At 38.3% G+C, this 17240-nt stretch overlaps 8 protein-coding genes and 2 non-coding genes across 10 annotated transcripts; 5 read left to right on the top strand and 5 right to left on the bottom strand.

Moving 5' to 3' along the window:
- Positions 1-208: 208 nt before the first annotated feature.
- rix7 (ribosome assembly ATPase Rix7) lies at positions 209-2840 on the bottom strand (the record flags this gene model as incomplete). The annotated part of the gene is made up of 8 exons (XM_056180321.1): positions 209-850; positions 891-1533; positions 1574-1721; positions 1765-1984; positions 2031-2094; positions 2137-2284; positions 2335-2482; positions 2526-2840. The coding sequence occupies 8 exons, from the start codon at positions 2838-2840 to the stop codon at positions 209-211; spliced, it is 2328 nt and encodes a 775-aa protein (XP_056035982.1).
- A 672-nt stretch (positions 2841-3512) lies between these two features.
- Positions 3513-6065, bottom strand: pub3 (HECT-type ubiquitin-protein ligase E3 Pub3; the record flags this gene model as incomplete). Its single annotated transcript, XM_056180320.1, has 2 exons — positions 3513-5604; positions 5887-6065. 2 exons carry the CDS (start codon positions 6063-6065, stop codon positions 3513-3515), a joined length of 2271 nt encoding a protein of 756 aa, XP_056036622.1.
- Positions 6066-7310: 1245 nt separating this feature from the next.
- Positions 7311-7959, bottom strand: pab2 (poly(A) binding protein Pab2; the record flags this gene model as incomplete). The annotated part of the gene is made up of 4 exons (XM_056180319.1): positions 7311-7427; positions 7489-7576; positions 7630-7883; positions 7924-7959. 4 exons carry the CDS (start codon positions 7957-7959, stop codon positions 7311-7313), a joined length of 495 nt encoding a protein of 164 aa, XP_056036623.1.
- Positions 7960-8663: 704 nt separating this feature from the next.
- Positions 8664-8966, bottom strand: pac3 (proteasome assembly chaperone Pac3; the record flags this gene model as incomplete). The annotated part of the gene is made up of 1 exon (XM_056180318.1): positions 8664-8966. One exon carries the CDS (start codon positions 8964-8966, stop codon positions 8664-8666), a length of 303 nt encoding a protein of 100 aa, XP_056036620.1.
- Positions 8967-9353: 387 nt separating this feature from the next.
- On the top strand, positions 9354-10082 carry coa1 (cytochrome c oxidase assembly protein Coa1; the record flags this gene model as incomplete). The annotated part of the gene is made up of 2 exons (XM_056180317.1): positions 9354-9448; positions 9524-10082. 2 exons carry the CDS (start codon positions 9354-9356, stop codon positions 10080-10082), a joined length of 654 nt encoding a protein of 217 aa, XP_056036621.1.
- Positions 10083-10499: 417 nt separating this feature from the next.
- Positions 10500-12068, top strand: SOMG_01523 (CUE domain protein, TOLLIP-like protein; the record flags this gene model as incomplete). Its single annotated transcript, XM_056180316.1, has 3 exons — positions 10500-10598; positions 10669-10738; positions 10855-12068. 3 exons carry the CDS (start codon positions 10500-10502, stop codon positions 12066-12068), a joined length of 1383 nt encoding a protein of 460 aa, XP_056036626.1.
- Positions 12069-12387: 319 nt separating this feature from the next.
- snR42 lies at positions 12388-12602 on the bottom strand. The gene has a single exon (XR_008803674.1). It is a non-coding gene; the product is annotated as a box H/ACA small nucleolar RNA snR42 (small nucleolar RNA).
- Positions 12603-13276: 674 nt separating this feature from the next.
- php4 (CCAAT-binding factor complex repressor Php4) lies at positions 13277-14191 on the top strand (the record flags this gene model as incomplete). Its single annotated transcript, XM_056180315.1, has 1 exon — positions 13277-14191. The coding sequence occupies one exon, from the start codon at positions 13277-13279 to the stop codon at positions 14189-14191; it is 915 nt and encodes a 304-aa protein (XP_056036627.1).
- Positions 14192-14599: 408 nt separating this feature from the next.
- Positions 14600-14671, top strand: SOMG_20067. The gene has a single exon. It is a non-coding gene; the product is annotated as a tRNA-Gln (tRNA).
- A 1124-nt stretch (positions 14672-15795) lies between these two features.
- On the top strand, positions 15796-17142 carry fmo1 (ER flavin-containing N,N-dimethylaniline monooxygenase activity Fmo1; the record flags this gene model as incomplete). Its single annotated transcript, XM_056180314.1, has 1 exon — positions 15796-17142. One exon carries the CDS (start codon positions 15796-15798, stop codon positions 17140-17142), a length of 1347 nt encoding a protein of 448 aa, XP_056035971.1.
- Positions 17143-17240: the final 98 nt, after the last annotated feature.

Below are 17240 nucleotides of genomic sequence, written 5' to 3'. Positions count from 1 at the left end.
ATTGTCAATCGTGCGTATATACTATAATGTTGCAAAATGCTCAACATTCAATACACGTTAGTCACCATATCAATTACATTTAATTTAAAGTTAATCAATTATTAGTATCCTTCAATCATTTATAAACCTAATACCTAAATCCAACTTTTTCCTGAAAGATGTCCACTTTACCCTTTAAATCCAAAAAATCTTTACAAATCCTCAATATTTATTCGACATCTTGCGAAGCAGATGACCATCTCTTCGCAAGTCGTTGATATTTTTGACGATCACGATCGGACACGCTGGGTCTAATATTTTTGAAAGCAAGATCAAAATCGGCCATTGTTACACGGATTGGTGCATTCGCTGAATGTTGAGTTACCTCTGGCTCATTGGAAGCTATGTCTTGGAAAACTGCTGAACGAAGAGCCGTTACCGCTGCTTCGCGGACCAACGCTGCCAAATCAGCACCAGAAAAATTACTGCACCTTTCATCACGACCAATTAATTCCAAGTTGATTTCTGTATCTAAAGGTGTGGATTTCGATATGGTTTTCAATATCTCCACTCTTTCATGAGCGTCAGGAAGATCAACCAACAACGTTTTATCCAAACGTCCAGGTCGCAACATAGCCGCATCAATGATATCAGGTCTGTTCGTAGCTGCAATGACATAAACAGAGGAACGATCATTTAATCCATCGAGTTCGGTTAATAATGTGTTGACTACTCTAGACGATGCTTCAGATAAGGAGTCGTCACGTTTAGGAACCATAGCATCTAACTCATCAAAGAAAATTACACAAGGAGAAGAAGCACGAGCTCTAGCAAAAACTTGACGAACCGCTCTTTCAGATTCACCAACGTACTGTAAGATTAGTATAATGTTTGAAGGTATGCGAACGTACCTTATTCAAAAGTTCAGGCCCTCGAATGGAAATAAAATTTGCTTTACTCTCATTTGCAACAGCCTTAGCTAAGAGTGTCTTACCGCACCCTGGTGGACCCCATAATAATACACCACATGGTGCCGTTATACCCACACTTTTATACAGTTCTGGTCTTTTTATAGGTTGAACGATGGCCATCTGTAACTCTACACGTATGGACTTCAAAGCGCCCACCTCAGACCAGGTAATATCAGGGACAGTAGCAAATCCTTCACGCTTTGATGATGGTTGTACCTTCGTAAGAGCCTCTACAAAATCTTGGGGTCCTATGGCCAATGGTTTCAATTCTTCTGGGGTCAAAGGATCAGGATGGGTATTTAAGTACCTTTGAATCACAGACATGTGCATATCTTCATTATCATCATCAACAGTGTCCATGTCTACTGTTATTTCCTCTTGATCCGTAAGCATAGCATTGGGGTCTTCAGAGTCTTTTCTTGAAACAGTCAGTTCATTGAAAATTCGTTTTATTGCAGAAACACCAGCTGAAGACGTTAATGCTTTAAGGTCGGCACCCACGTATCCAGGAGTCTGTTTAGCCAACTGGCGAAAGTCAAAGTTTCCACTTAAACGTAGGCCCTTTGCCATCGTACGCAAAATTCTAGATTCCGTTAGATACTAGTCAAGCTTACAATACAAACCTCTCTCTTGACTCCTCATTTGGAACAGTTAAGCAAATCTCTCTGTCAAATCGACCAGCCCGTCTTAATGCACTATCAAGAGAGTCAGGACGATTAGTAGCACCTATTACCAATACAGGTTTTCCTTCTGTATTTTCAAAAGACAGCTCTAATGTGATATTAGTAATAGTTTTTGGAAAAATGTAACGTACCATCCATACAAGTTAAGAATTGAGCAACAATTCTTCGCTCCATTTCTCGTTGCGCACTTTCTCTCTTTGGAGTAACGGCATCAATTTCATCAATAAACATTAAACAAGGAGCCAAAGATTTCGCTTCTTCGAATACATCTCTAACCTTTTTCTCGGATTCACCAGACATTCCAGAAACAATGGATGGAGCAGAAATCGAAAGAAAGGGAACTCCAAGTTCCTAAAGACTATGTTAAAAAAATCATCCGGATTTGAATGGTACATACAGCAGCAAGAGCGTTGGCGAGCATGGTTTTACCACAACCAGGTGGACCATGTAATAAAACACCTCTAATATTCGTTAGAAATAAGTTTATGAAAATGTTAACTAACCTTGGGGGTTGAATACCAGTGTGCTGGTAAACTTCCGGGTGTTTAATTGGCATTGCTACCGTTTCAAGTAGCTCGGTTATACATTCATCAAGGCCACCGACGTCTTTTAAAGAAATACCAGTGGGTGGTTCCCTTGAGGCTTCGGTACCTATTTATTTAGTTAGCTGAAGGGTAATTTGAGCAAAACAAGTGAAATACTTTTAAGTCGTTTAGCACTAGTTGAAGTCTTCGACCGGCGATCTTTTCTCTTTGTATTTTCCTGACTACTTGGTCTTTTCTCTTCTTCTGTAGTAGGGTTTGTTGTATTCCAAAGACTGGTGATGCTCTTGTTCACAACGTTCGTATCCTTTATTGGTTGTCAGTATTTATATCAAACTCTATTAACATACCTTTACTTCCATCAACCTTGATGAATTTAAATCTTCAGGATCACTCTCCACTAGAACAGCGTCTTGATCCGCTGCAGAGGATTCGTCGTCTTCTGCCTTCATTATGTCCAAAACTTTCTCAACAGTTTTTTCCAAGATAGGACGTTTTAACCTTCTTAAAGTTAGGTCTCTATCTTGAACGAATTGTACTGCACGCCTTGTCGATACGGGCCATTCCTCAATTTCTGTATGGCGATTTGTGTCACGAAGAGAACACAAACGATCGTATATTTTGCGTTCTAAATCCCGACTAAGGGTACCGCCGGATCTCCCCATCTTTTAAAATACAACTTTCAGGAGAATTGAGGAGAATAAACCAGACTGCAAAGAATTTTCTTTGACCTGCAGTGGACGCAAGTTGTTAAATTTCACCACTCCCACAAACACCAAATCAGTCCGGTTCAGCTATGCGTGAAAGATACAGTTAAATGATTATGGAAAATTATATAATGTATTAAGTTTGAGTAAATATTTTCCAAAGCATAATATAAAAATCAGCTTGGCGCTTCAGACAATTCTTTGATAACAACAAACTCTTGCTCGCCGGCATTGTCTTTTTTAGATGCTAAAAATGATCTAGCAGTTACTAAAACCATGCTAAACCTCTGTAGATTAGATTACCCCGATTTACAATAGTCAGTGCGAGATTGAATGAATAATTAACATGTTACGCCAGTATATACATAACTGTTATTTTAGCGACTTTGTTAAATGTTGATTTTTTCAGACGTTTGTTTTGGTAACGATATTTATCAAACTACATTGAATAATTTCTTGTTTGAATATGTTTAGAGTGCCTTTTCGACAATACATTTTACGAGCATAATCAACTAAAAAAACTATTACATGTAATGCTTGTATCATGCTCAACAGTAAATCATTATCGTCAACAAAATTGTAAATCATCATCTCAATTATTTTTTAAGGCATACCGTCATTATAGATACATTACTCATTCCCAAATCCAACTGTATTTTCTATAGCCAAGCTCAACTTACCTTCAAGTTTGGCTTTTGTTGGATATTCGGGTAAATCAAGCCTGTTGAAACATGTATGTGCAACAGGAAGCTGGTCCGGTGATCCAGCTTTCTCAATAGTAAATTTACGAGGACCATCACTTCCCTGTAAATCTCTAAAACCATTCACGGGAATCCTAGATGTTCCAGTCGCAAACTGCAACAACATTGAACGTTCCTCATTCTTCCAATGTGAAATAATCTCCCAGAACCACTTAACAACTTGGTCAGACGAGGAATAAGTCCGATACTCAGTATGGCTCTTCCAGTCACCGATATCAACGTCTGATATACCGCCAATCAATAGTTCTAACTCGCGTTCGTCGAATACGCTGACTAAATCTGGAGGCACAAGTTCCACGAAACCAGCGTAGAAGGCATTAAATTGATTTTCTACGCGCCTGGATATCCTCCATTCAGTTACTAAATCGACATATTCTTTTTTATTTTCTTCAGTAACCTCAATATTTTCACCGTCAGGCTTTAATTCAATTGTCCTTACTTCTCCGAAATGATCTTCCTCAACAGAAAAAGTAAGATCGAGAATGCCCGTAATATCGTTTTCCAATACCCATTTCAAACTACGATAAAAATCAGCATCAATACTTTCCATATCAGCAAGCGTAACCTTTTTCTGTAAGAGCTTTTTGTAAAGACTGACGACAAAAAAGGCATCAAGGAATCGTCGATGAAAAATGGCTAAACCAATTACTCTACCAATAAACCGAAAATAATTAAGATGCTCGGGATTAATTCCTGAATGAGGATTTATTTGAAGCGTGTAGTTGTCAACGGCAGAGTATTCAAACAAGCAATAAATAGGATCAAACATTTTGTGTGACAATAAGAAGAAAAACTCTCTAGATAATCCACCATAATCAAGACCATCTTCACCTTCAAACCGAATCATAAGTCTTTTCTTGAGATCATGAGCAGAATTGCGCATAATCTCTGCATAAGAGTCTTCAAATATGTGATCTCTTCTAACTTTAATGTTACACTGTCCAGGAAGAGGTCGCATACCAATCTGGGAGCGAAAATAAATAAGTTTTCTTCTGAAATCACACTTATATTTAGGCACATTTTGGTCCAAAGCTGATGGAAGCCGTGGGTCATCCCATGTGGTGGTTTTTGTATTATGGTCAACAAAGTAAACTCGGGCAGAATTTGTGAGACGCATTTCCCATCCACTTGGTAAAGGACCTAGGTGGGAAAGGGATTGAGGTTGCATTAAGTTACCTAGACCAGGTGATGGGTTTCCGGCTGGACGAAGAAGTTGGTTTCTAGGATCCACCCATGTAGTAGTTCGCGTGTTGTGATCCACGAAATAGGGTCGACCAGTATTGGTAAATCGTTGTTCCCAACCTGCAGGTAAATCATTACTGGATACATTGATTGTAGACGAGTCATCCGGAAGAGACCGATTTTGATGTTGCAAACGATGTGATTCGGTGTTCATAGATGATTGATTGCCGGCATTCATGGCGGGACGATTCCAAGTTGTTGTACGACTATTGTGATCGACGTAATACGTTCTGCCTAACGAATCGGCACGACGCTCCCAACCAGGAGGCAGTCGACCGTATTGATCTTCGAAGGAAGACAATATACTGCTTCCGTTTGCATTTGGCGGACTTCTGGATGACGTAGAAGTACCGTTACTTGTAATATTTTGAGGAGCTGAAGCGGCAGCGACATTCGATGCTGAAGATCCTTGCGCAGTCGACTGCGCCGAAGCAGCATTTGAAGTTCTTGAAGTACTATTTGCAGAAGCATTTGTACCATTAGCAGCAGCGCCCCTTGTTTTCGAAGGCCCAATTTTCATGGCCAAATTTCCACTGACTGAAAGACTGCTGCTGCTAGACCGTTTTAGCGGTCGAGTGAACGTAGATTCCCGAGAGGATCGCAAGTTTAATACATCCTGGACTTGAAACGAAATAAGGCCAAGAAATCCTTGATCTTTTTTCTTGAATTTTTTCTGATCAAACAGTCGTATTAGAACTCCGCTGGAAGGTTTAACATTACTAAAAACCAAAGAGTTAGTAAATTTTCCTATTTTTATAAAATCATTGTTCGTTCTTAATAGCACTTTCGCGACAATGTTCCCGAAATCCATCCATCCTTCAACTGCCTAGCTATGATGTCTTGTAACCTGGAAGGCAGCACGAAGACTTCGGAACGATATAGCAACTAATAGATAGCCAAAGGATTATGGAGTCTGTTGAATAAAAAAAAAGAATAAAATGTTACCCTTAATTTTCTCGCGTAATTGTTCAAATGCTATCACAGACAAACTGAATACTTACATATCAAACCCTTCATTCCAATACGGATTCGTAGACTTTTTTACTACCCTCGTCGTATGTGTCTGTTCTCCATCGACAGTTATAATTGCAAAGGGATCCGGTTGACGAAAAAGATCTCTCTTGGCTAGGCCGTCGGCGGCCACAACGGAGAATCGAATTCTTTTTGTTCCTTGTTCCATACTCCTATTCTATTGCACTTAATCGGGTTTTAAACAAAGAAAAAAGAAGCTAAAGGTTTAATATAACCTCACAACACCTTCAATTGTGAGTAGAATTAGAGAATGGCTAAAGGTAAAAGCGACTATGAATAAGTGTGGAACAGGTTAGTGAAGCCTCTTTACAGTTTCTAATACATGTGTAGGCTCAACTTTTCAAAAAGAGCAGATGAAGTAACCTAAGAAAATTACAATAAATGAAAAGAAATTTTATTTTCTATTGATATTAGCTGTTGTACGAGAATACAGCTTTTACATCAAAAATAAACAAAATGCCGTACACAAGCCCTTTTTGGGTCGCCTATTTGAACTGTAAACAAGAGAAATTTTACAAAATTAGATTTCCAGCCGTACGTAACGAACCGAACACGAACAGAGATGAAATTAGAAAAATATAAATAAATTAAAAATAAATAAAAATCAAATCAAATAAATGAATTAACAGTCAAAACTATTCTCCTTTTTCTTTTTCTTTTTCTTTTTCTTTTTCTTTTTAATTAAATTTCAATTTTCTAAAAGTTGTCATATTTTGGTAGTAATTTAATGGTGACACTTTTCCTGCATCATTGGCATTACAGCTTAATAAAGTGAAACGGCCAGCCCAAATACAATCATTATATAATTAAGCATCATTTATTTATATAGCATGCTACAATTGATTTGAAAATAATAACACTTTTTAAATAGCGACAAAACTTCCAAAAATATTCCTTTGTGTTGTCATGTCATGGTTGCGTTTATTCCTAAAATTATTCAGTTTTTTGAGAAATATCTTACTTTTGTTATCATTGCCTATAAATTCAAAAGACACGATAGATGAATGTTTCCATATATATAATTTCTATTGCCAGTAACTTGTTAATGCGTTGTTAGATACACTTTAGTAGTATTCATTCTATCTTCTAAAGTGTTGTTGTATACAACCCATAACGATCGTATATAACGTATAAATACAACTTGTCTTGTTTAAGGAAAATAGGCCGTCAACCCAAGCTTTCTTCATTCGAGGACTGACTTTGCATCGTTTGGTTTATTGTAGTAACGAAAGCAATCCATAAGAAATTGATGTTCATAATGGTATATTTTCCACGTCGAAAGATATCTTTAGAATGAGAATTATTTGAAATAGGATTTCTGGAAAGACTGAATTTCTTTTGCTATCGATTTTTTTTTTTCTTCGCGAAGACAAAAAGGTTGAAGAGAGTATTCCTAGTAAGGTGCAAAACCACGGGCTCTTCCCCGATAGCCACCACGTCCACGACCACGTCCTCGGCCTCTACCACGTCCACGGGCCATTCCAGGTATGTTCGTGCGTTTTGGGGTCACCTATGACTTTGTTAACAAATGTCTCCAAGCAACCTCTACATCTTTTCATCCAGTATCATACCTTTAGGGGACGCTCATGAAGCATCGATCCATTCAATAATAAAGCATTTGGTATCAAACTAGGTTCAGAAAATTCAACATAAGCAAAACTAAAATAGTTAGACACGACAACGACGAACCCTTCCTTCTCCAAATCACTTACCCTTTTGGGTGTCCTGTAAACTTATCACAAAGAATTGTGACACGATTTATAGAGCCGCAGCTACCAAAATGGCTTTGTAGTTCTTCGGGGGTAACACTATAATCGACATTTCCAACGTAAACACTTTGAGCGTCAATGGATTCACGATCGTTTCGCAATGCTTCTCCTTCAGTGTCAAGTTGTTCTTGCATATCTCGAAGCTTCGCTGCTTCTGCTTCCATTTCAGCAACACGCTCTTTCATTTCACGAAGTTCCTGAAGATCAGTCAACACCGTATTCCAAGACCGGACTTACCTTTTCCTGCGTATCCATAGCCTCTTGTTCACTCATTTTTACGTATATTTTCAAGCACGTTTGGCAAAGGAGAGGCTGCTTTGTATGTAAGTCTAATCAACAGGTTTCCTTCAAGTGTTCAATTGAACCCTCAACGAAACGCAGCACACAACCTCTATACCAAAAGAACGCATTGTAACGAGTGATGTAAACAAGTGTAAGGAGAAGTAACGAATGTAGAAAATTGAAATAATACAATGTCAGACATCACACATTATATAATTATGAAGGAAGATTGAATACATTTATAAAGAGTACATTATCGTAAACCGTTACCTGAATCAATACAACAGAAAAGCGTTTATATTAGATAGATGAAAACGAAAGCGTTCGTTTCTTTTCTCGTTTTTTTTATATATATATATATATATAATACTTTTGAAATAAATTCTTCGTGCAAAATGGCTTTGCAGTCAACCAAAGTTGACTTGTTTAGCTATGCATCTCGTTGTCAAACAGCGACATAAGGTAATATAGCGACTGCAACACCAATATAAATTTCAATCTAAAAAAATTGCTTAATTCCAATTTCATACTTCAATTTCCTCATCCTTCTGGGTGTCCTTTCGGTGACAATGATTCCCTTCGTAACCTTATGCAAAATACGGATCAATGATTTTCCATTAAAGGAGAAATAGTTTTACTTGTTTTTATTCCCAATGGATATGAAAACGAATACAATTCACAGCATGAGCGCAAAGTTACCATACTCGTACTTTTTGAATCAGTTCCATAATATAGACTACCAAGTCACCGTTTTTTTCATCTGACAATTCCCAAGGAACATGGAGGCCTAAGCATAATTTAGGGACTTTTGAATTTCCTGTGTTATGTATTTGTTGCTTTGCGAGCAGCGAACCAACCTGACCGGCAAGTAACTGACCCCATTGTGCTTTAAAATCATCTCTATCACCAAGAATGGTTCTCACACCTATTTCTGGTAAGGAAGACATGTCTTCATTGAGCACTAGAGGTGAAACAACACTTCTTTCATAAGTCACCATGAACTGCAATGAGAATATCTGTTAGCATAATTCGATCTATCTTTTAATAGAAGAATAAGAAACAAAAATTCACTTTGAATAAAAAAAAACTTGAGGGTCGCTTTTCTTAAACATGCTCAAATATTTCAACTCCCCACACATTTCTGGCTTACAACCCTTTCTTCTTTAAGCAGAAAACAGGAGATACCAAACTTACGTGTAGGGATTTTTGAGCAATTAAAGAAGACTGACAAACTCAGAATCATTGAATTCCATTGTTTCCTTACCATTTGACCGATCTTTCCAGTCATTGTCACAAGAATAGTATTTTGGTCACCAAACTTCATTGCAAGACAGTTGAGTTGAATTCCTTGGTAAATTCCGCTTTCTTTTCTAGTTAATGGAAACATGATTGCATTACTACAGTTTAATATCCCAAAAGTCGGTCTACCCACGTTAACTTCGGTTCGTGGTACGTGGAGTATGAAAAATTCGATTCAAAGGTACATTTCACTTTCAAATCGTCTACAGTCAAATGTTTATAATCTGAATTACGAAATTCCTAATACTAAACATAGTTTATTCTGGCGTCCAAGAAGTCATAAACCATCACTTTTTTCTAGAACACATAACTTATTTCTTGAACGGGCCTTTCAACAACGGGTTGCCTTCTTTCATACATCTCGTGTTTCTTCCGTTTTTGAATTGTCTCCCCGGAGAAAACTTCCTGATGTTTCTGAATTCTCTCCAAATAACAAACGTATTCCATCTCTCTTTGCTTTTTTTTGTTTTGTATGGGCCGCTTGTGCGTTTTATGCCATTCATTATGGTAAACAAAACTCCAATGTTACGCAAATTGTAATGTATCGAGTGCAACATTCCAAAGAAGCACTCAAACTTTTAGGCGAGAATATCCAATTTAGGTACCCATTCCCTTGGATTAAAGGCAAACTTCATAAACGATATGGCATAATAGATATATCTTTTGAAGTAACCGGCTCTCAAAACTTGGGTATTGTTCATTACAAGAGTCAACGCTTTGGTCCTATACCTCATTGGGTTGAGCTGGAATGCTCTTTAATTTCTAATGGAAAGACAGTTCCTCTCAACTCTTTAGAATATGATAATCAATGGTGATGAATTGCCTACAAATTTCCATACCTTCGATTGCATCGTATACGAGTAAAACTATGCTAATAACAGGGAAGCTAGTCCGGTGAAAACCGTCTAAATAGGCTAATGAAAAAGTTATTTATTACCAAATATATTAGCTTAATATTCAAAATTCCAATTTCATTTCGACCTGAAATAATTGCACTGCAACTCGTTGTTACTTTTTACATTGTTTTGAAGTACCAAGCTAGATTTACAATGTTCCAGAGTAGCCTCATTACTAACATACCTTCCGTATAACTCAGAGTATTTTTTACGTTTTGTTTAATAATAACGGGCTTTTGTCTCAATCATCTACTTATTTGGAAGCCATTCGATCAACCTACCTAAGTAGTCAATTTCATCTGTTGAAGGCATAGTATTCTACCACAGATAGTAACCATGAATTCTGAAGCAACTGCTCCTAGATTACCGAATAGGCCTCCCCATAAGCATGAACAAGCTAAAGCTTCCTTAAAGGAGGCCTTTCCTGACACAGATGTAAGTACTTTCACGAATGGTTACATACATTATAGCAGTCAATGTAGTGTTTATTAACAAATATTTAAAGGATGCAATAATTCGAGCAGTTTTAGCGGCTAGTGGATTCCGTGTTGAGCCAGCTTTTAATGCTTTGTTAGGTATGTGATATTTGAATTGGTCATATCCATTGACTTTTACTCGGTTGACTGTAGTTGCTTGCTCTCATCTAAAACCAACATTATTTACCTTTGCAATACAGAACTAACTTTTGTAGGATTGAATGATCCTAGTGTGGCCGATGAATTAGAACAATTATATTCGAGTCCGAGTCCTGCCCCTCCCCAGGCGCCATCAAGAGAATCCGCTCGGAAGCAATTGGAAGAAGATGAGATGTGTGCTAGGAGGTTAGCCAAACGATATCAAAAGTATCCTGCATCGAATGGTGATCGTAAACCCACGATGGATAGAAAAGCGGTGCCAAGGAGTGAAAACCGGAAATACTCTTACGATGAAGACAATGAAGACTACTCATTCATTGAGGATGATTTGCCGGTCTTAAAAGATAATTTTGTTCGTGGATTTCAATCGATTAAGCAACGAAGCATGGCATGGATGGATAAAGTTGCTTCTAAGCTTGAAGGAGGTGATGAATACGAAGAGAATAATTATGAAAGTCCAGCTTATAGTAAACGATCACAAAAGCCAGCCTCCACTGCTGCCGATTTGGAGTCTGCGTACGAGGATAATCCTCCACCCATGCCTGCACGGAGAAGCGCTAAGCCAGATACTACGATATCACTTCCTCCTTATGAAGCAGATCCCCACATGTTGAATGAAAAGGATTTTGAGCGCCTCCGGTTGGAGTCTACATCATCTCCATTGATGGGTCGTTCTTCTTTGGCTTCTACTAGAAAGTCAGTTGAATCAAGCTCTTCGGCTTTTGCTGGAGGCCAGTCATTAGTTTTGGACAGCAATGGAGCTATAGAAAGTTCCAATTCCGCATTTGCTTTAGACGATAGCGATTTGGAATCGACCTATGAAGAAGACACAGCCAAAAAGGATTCCACTATTGTTGCAAACAAAGAAAAGGATGCTGACCAACAGCAAAGGGAAAACGCTCGTGACCTTGAAAGTGTTTCTGAAGAACAGTATGGTCCTGCCCCAAAGACAGATCAGGAGGATGCTGTAAAAGAGAACGATAAGAAAGATACGACGAAAGATTCCAATGCCGATAAAATCGAAACGAAATCCATCCAAGATGCTTCAAATATAAACGAAAATACTGAACATGACAAAGAAGAGAAGAAGCATACGGCGAATGGTGTAAGTGCAAGTGCGAATGCAAACTCGAATACGAATACAAAGACGGAGAACGTTGAGCATGAGAAGAAAGACGAACCTTCAAATTCTAATGAAAAGCCCAAGGATGAAGAAGATACAAAAGAAAAAACTACAGCGTCCGAGAAAAAGGACGAGCCAATTTCATAAAACTTTGTGTGGATGAAAATATATTTCGCAGACGAACGGTGCCAAACATAAAGCACCAAGAACGTTCAAACGAGTCGTTCCTTCTAACATAGCAGTATCTTCTTGCTGACATTCTTTAACTATTTTTTGACTTTTAATTATCTTGATAATACAATGCGATGCTATACTAGAAAAAAGTCGATCTCTACAACTTTACACAACCCTAGAAGTTTCCCTCTAGCTTACACAACTTCGTAATAGGCAAGTAGATTTTTAGATTCATAATCAATTCACAAACACATTCTATAAAAACAACTAAAAATCTTCATCTATAGTAATACAAATGTACGTAGCAATCGGTCATCACGAGCCATGGCACGAAGCGACGACTTCACGATGGTTTTTAGCTATGCTGTCGGTCCATCCGACATTATCTACACCAACTCCAACAAAGGAAAAGGGCTGCACCCATTGGATTGTCTCTATTTATTAATAGTGACAATTCAGAAGCATGCAACTCCTTCGACGTCGGTCATATTTAATAAATTGTGAGATAGGGAAAAACAAGTATAATCTTCCTGCTATATACAAATGCAGAAAAACAGTCACAAAATAAGAGGGTAGTGTTACAAGCCACTGTTACAATTCACTATATAAATCCTTCAGAGATATTTAGACTCTTAGGATGGGCCATAAATCAGGCCTGTAGATATTAGATAGAGGATATTCGGCATAGATGAATATCTAGTATACCAAAATGTCATTTTGTTTGTTGATTCCTCAACTGCAATTGTACATTGGTGATTTCTTGTCGTAGAGCATGCTAAACAAAAAAGGATGTAGCTAAAGGGTTGAACGAAGGAAACAGAGTAGACAATAAAGGAAAAAGAAAGCTAATTTGAATAAAAAATAACAAAACGCTAGGATATCGATACATTTGTTGGACAAATCGCAGAGATTTTATCGTTACATCTCACTAGTGACTTTCAATGTTGTAAGATTTTTGTATCAATTCAAGCAAGTCGTATCAGATCTATATATCTATCTGATTAAAGTTCACCGCCAAAAGTCCAAACAAATAATAAACACAATAGTTTATCTTGTTTTGATCAAGGAAAAAAGCTTGGATTTGAAGCGACTTGGTACATACAACTCTGTAGCTTTTTTTTGATTCAAAACCGAAACTGAAACCGAACGCGGACAGCGATATTGATTGAGGTTCTTTCCGGATGGAGAAACACGAGACAGCAACAGAAACCGAGGGTTCCTCTGCAGGCTTAGACAAGCCAAAGGGACCCGCGGTGAAGATTTCGAAGCAATGGGTCGTACCACCCCGACCCAAGCCGGGTCGCAAGCCTGCTTTAAATGCCCAGGGAAAGAGAAAGATTCCCATCAAGCCAAAGCCCGCTACGCCTGAGACGTTCAGTTCGGAAGAGGCGCAATTTCATGTGCGCGAGGAACAGTATCAGGAAATGATTGGGAGACTTCAGCGAAAGAACAATATACTGTTGGAGCAATTAGAGACAATGCACAAACAAATGAGAAATGTTTGCCTCGAGCGAAATGTTACTCCTCCTTCGAGTGTGGACTTGTCGAGTGATATCAATAGCACGGAATCTCCCAAGGTCCAAAATGCTGAACTACAGCGTCACAATTGTCCTGTCCAACTTCCATGCTCCAAAAATGCCATCTATACGGAGGTACCGATTGAGTTGGATCCTCATGTTTTCTTGGGGGATTCATCTAAGCGAGTCCGGTTGGCCAACAAACGTGATGGGCATGTGCCGTCCAAGACAGTACCTTTGAAAGCGGGTCGAGCCGTCAATGAAATAAACTTTACGCCACAGAACCCAAAGATTACGGAGCGGATTCGGGAGAAAGGTATTTGTAACGGTGTTGATGGATGTCTGTATTCCACTGAATCCTCAGAATGCGTGAATAAAAAGCGGGCTCGGGAATCCGATGAAACAAAGATTTATGCGCAATTGCTTATTGATCTCCATAACTCTGCCCAGGATGCTCCTACAGTGCTTGCTGGACCCTCGATTGATTTTCTTCAATCCAAATCAGCTCGAAAGCAAAAGCCGCCTATACTGGAGCCTAGTTTGGAACTGAATTCTGTTGTTCCGAGGATTTCCGCATAATGAGAACGAATTTTTTTATTATTATGTTGTGATGACTGTACGTTTGTGAATTGGGGAACGCAGTTGAGCTTTTCCATTCGCTTCTTTGGAAAATGGTGCTTTCCTAAAAAATTACGAACAACTCGTGCCGAATTTTCTATTTCTATTTCTATTTCTATTTCAATATCTATATCTATATCTAAATCTCTGTTTATTATTTTTTATTTGGTTCTTTTCTTTCCTGTATGATTCCATATTGTTGTTTACTTGTTTTTTCATATATAAATTTATCGTATTTTCATATACTTGTTTGTATGGTAGAAACATCTGTGATACATTTCATTTCCGTTTGTTCCATGTATCTTTAAGTACAATATTAAATTAGCTCTTATTAATCATATTAAACATAACTTTTAAAATCCCATAATCGGTTGTATGGTGTAATGGCTAGCACATGAGATTTTGATTCTCGAGACCTGGGTTCGATTCCCAGTACGACCTATTCCAAAGATCAATTTTTATCTCTTTGTATGTTGCATTTTCGTTTTGACCATTCTTTTGTTTTGTTTTCATTTTCATTTTTATTTTTTATTTCTTATTTTAAATTTTTCATTGTTCATTTCTTAGTTCTTATTTTTCTTTCTTCAACATACACCTATCTAAGACCTATCCCCGATAGACATTTGAGTTCCTCTAGCCGAATCCCCGTCAGGACCTATGCCCACTTTCCGAAATATTGCATCGCTATGCATGCAGCTCAAATCCTGCAACAGCGCATAAAAAAAAAAACAGTTTTTGGCATTGCTTTTTGAATGCGATTTTTCTTTCTTCTTTTTTTGTCTCATTCTCGCCTTGGTTTATTCATGTAAACTCAATCTGTTTCCCCATTATCATCCCCCGGAATTTATCCTTTAAAGTACCGATAAAATCCACGCAAAGGAACGTAATCTGAATGGCTGCCTATCTTTTTATCATCCTCAACAGAAATGATTGGATCGCAAACAATGCTTTTATATTGTTATTTTCCAATCATAGACGCTGATACCCATAGAAGCGTTATGCAATTTTGGTGAGGAATTTGATCATTAAAACCCGAAATTACTAAAGCTGGTCCCACTGGTTCCAACATTATAAAGGCCTTTCACCCGCTGTTTGCAAAGGGCACCTTTTGTTTGCACTTGAATTTATTATATTGTTTCTCTATATATAGTAATAGCAATAGCAGAGAGGAACGGTAAGTAAAGCAAAAGTACGATCTTAGAAACAAAAAAGGTCCTCTCATACATTCTTTTGGTGGTTTCGCTTTTGAATACAAAAGCACCTTGGTTCCTGATGAAGACCTTACGAATTGTTGTGCAATGGTCGTGCAAAAGAAAAAAGAAAACTTTGGTTTTTCGATTACTAACTTTCCTCATTTTAATAGACCAAGGTGTTCAACTCGTTACGTAAACAAACACTATTTCTGTGTCGTCCTTCATCTTTCATTCCATAAGATTCTCTTCTAGTCGCATTGGATTTTCCATTTTGACTCTTGTACAAACGAATCTTTTTTCTTCTTTAAGTTTATTTATTCCCTAGGACACAAGTTTCCAACATCTCCCCCTTTCTTGCTTGAATTCTTCCCTATGAGTTCTCCTCTCATTCGCAGTATTGCCGTTATCGGTGCAGGCCCTTCTGGCCTAGTAACTGCAAAAGCCCTTTTAGCTGAAAAGGCTTTCGAACGCATCGTCTTGTTTGAACGTCGTGGTTCCGCCGGCGGTGTATGGAATTATACCTCTTCGCTACCACCAAAAGTCCGAGCGCCTTCCATTAAGCCAAATGTAAGCAGCAATCCAATTCTAGAACCATCCGCTTTGCCCGTCTATCCATCCCCCTTGTACCGTGATTTACAAACCAACACCCCCATCGAACTCATGTGCTACAGCACTCACCATTTCCCCAAAGAAACCCTTCAATTCCCTCACCGTACTTCTGTTCAAGAATACCAGCGTACCTTTGCAGAACCCCTTTTGCCTCTTATCAAACGCGCTACCGAAGTCGTTGACATTGAGAAAAAAAATCATAAATGGCTTGTCACTTATCGCAGCACCAAACAAGGTAGCCCTTCCAACGAAGAACATTTTGATGCTGTCGCCATCTGTAATGGTCATTACGAAATTCCTTTTATTCCAAATGTCCCTGGCCTTCAACAATACGCTGAACGCGTTCCTGGTTCTGTCCTTCATGCTTCTCAATTTCGTGAACCTGAACTGTTTGCCAACGAACGCGTCCTTATCGTAGGCGGTGCATCTTCAGCCACTGATTTGGTCCGGCATTTACAACCAATCGCAAAGAATCCCGTTTATCAAAGTGTTTTGGTTGACGAGGAAAGCATTGATGATAAGCTCATCAAGGTTCCTCAGGTCGTGAAATTTGATCCTGAAACAAGAGAAATCTTTTTAAAGAATGGTAAAGTTCTAAAGAACTTTGACCGTATCATCTATTGTACTGGCTATCTTTACAATATTCCTTTTCCCTCTCTCAACAAATCTAATGACAATCCTGAAACGAAATTGGTTACTGACGGCAGCCATGTTCACAACGTTTACCAACATATCTTTTATATCCCCGATCCCAACCTCGCTTTCGTAGGTTTAGCCCTTCATGTTGTTCCTTTTCCCACTAGTCAAGCACAAGCTGCCTATCTGGCTCGAGTTTGGTCTGGTCGCCTTTCTCTTCCAAACCCCAAAGAGCAACGGGAATGGCAAGATCAGCTTGTTAACTCGCTGGATGGATCTATGAACTTATACCATTCATTGAACTTCCCTAAAGATGCCGAGTACATCAATCACATTCATGATTTAACACTGCAAGCTCATCCCAACCCCGAAGAGGGGTTTCCCGCACCATACTGGGGTCCTAAAGAGCTTCAAATTAGAGAAGACATGTGGAATATCCGTGCTAAATTTTTTGGACTTGAACAAAAAAAATAATACTGCCAAATTTTTGTCTGGATTCAAGAAATTCATTTGTTAATCATTTTGAAGTATAAACTTATTATATAGAGAATCAATCGTTTTGCTTGGATTTT

The sequence above is a fragment of the Schizosaccharomyces osmophilus genome, chromosome 1, assembly GCF_027921745.1.
Source record: "Schizosaccharomyces osmophilus chromosome 1, complete sequence".
NCBI lineage: Eukaryota > Fungi > Ascomycota > Schizosaccharomycetes > Schizosaccharomycetales > Schizosaccharomycetaceae > Schizosaccharomyces > Schizosaccharomyces osmophilus.
Note: the sequence above shows the minus strand (reverse complement) of the source record. Positions and strands in the feature narration are given on the sequence as shown.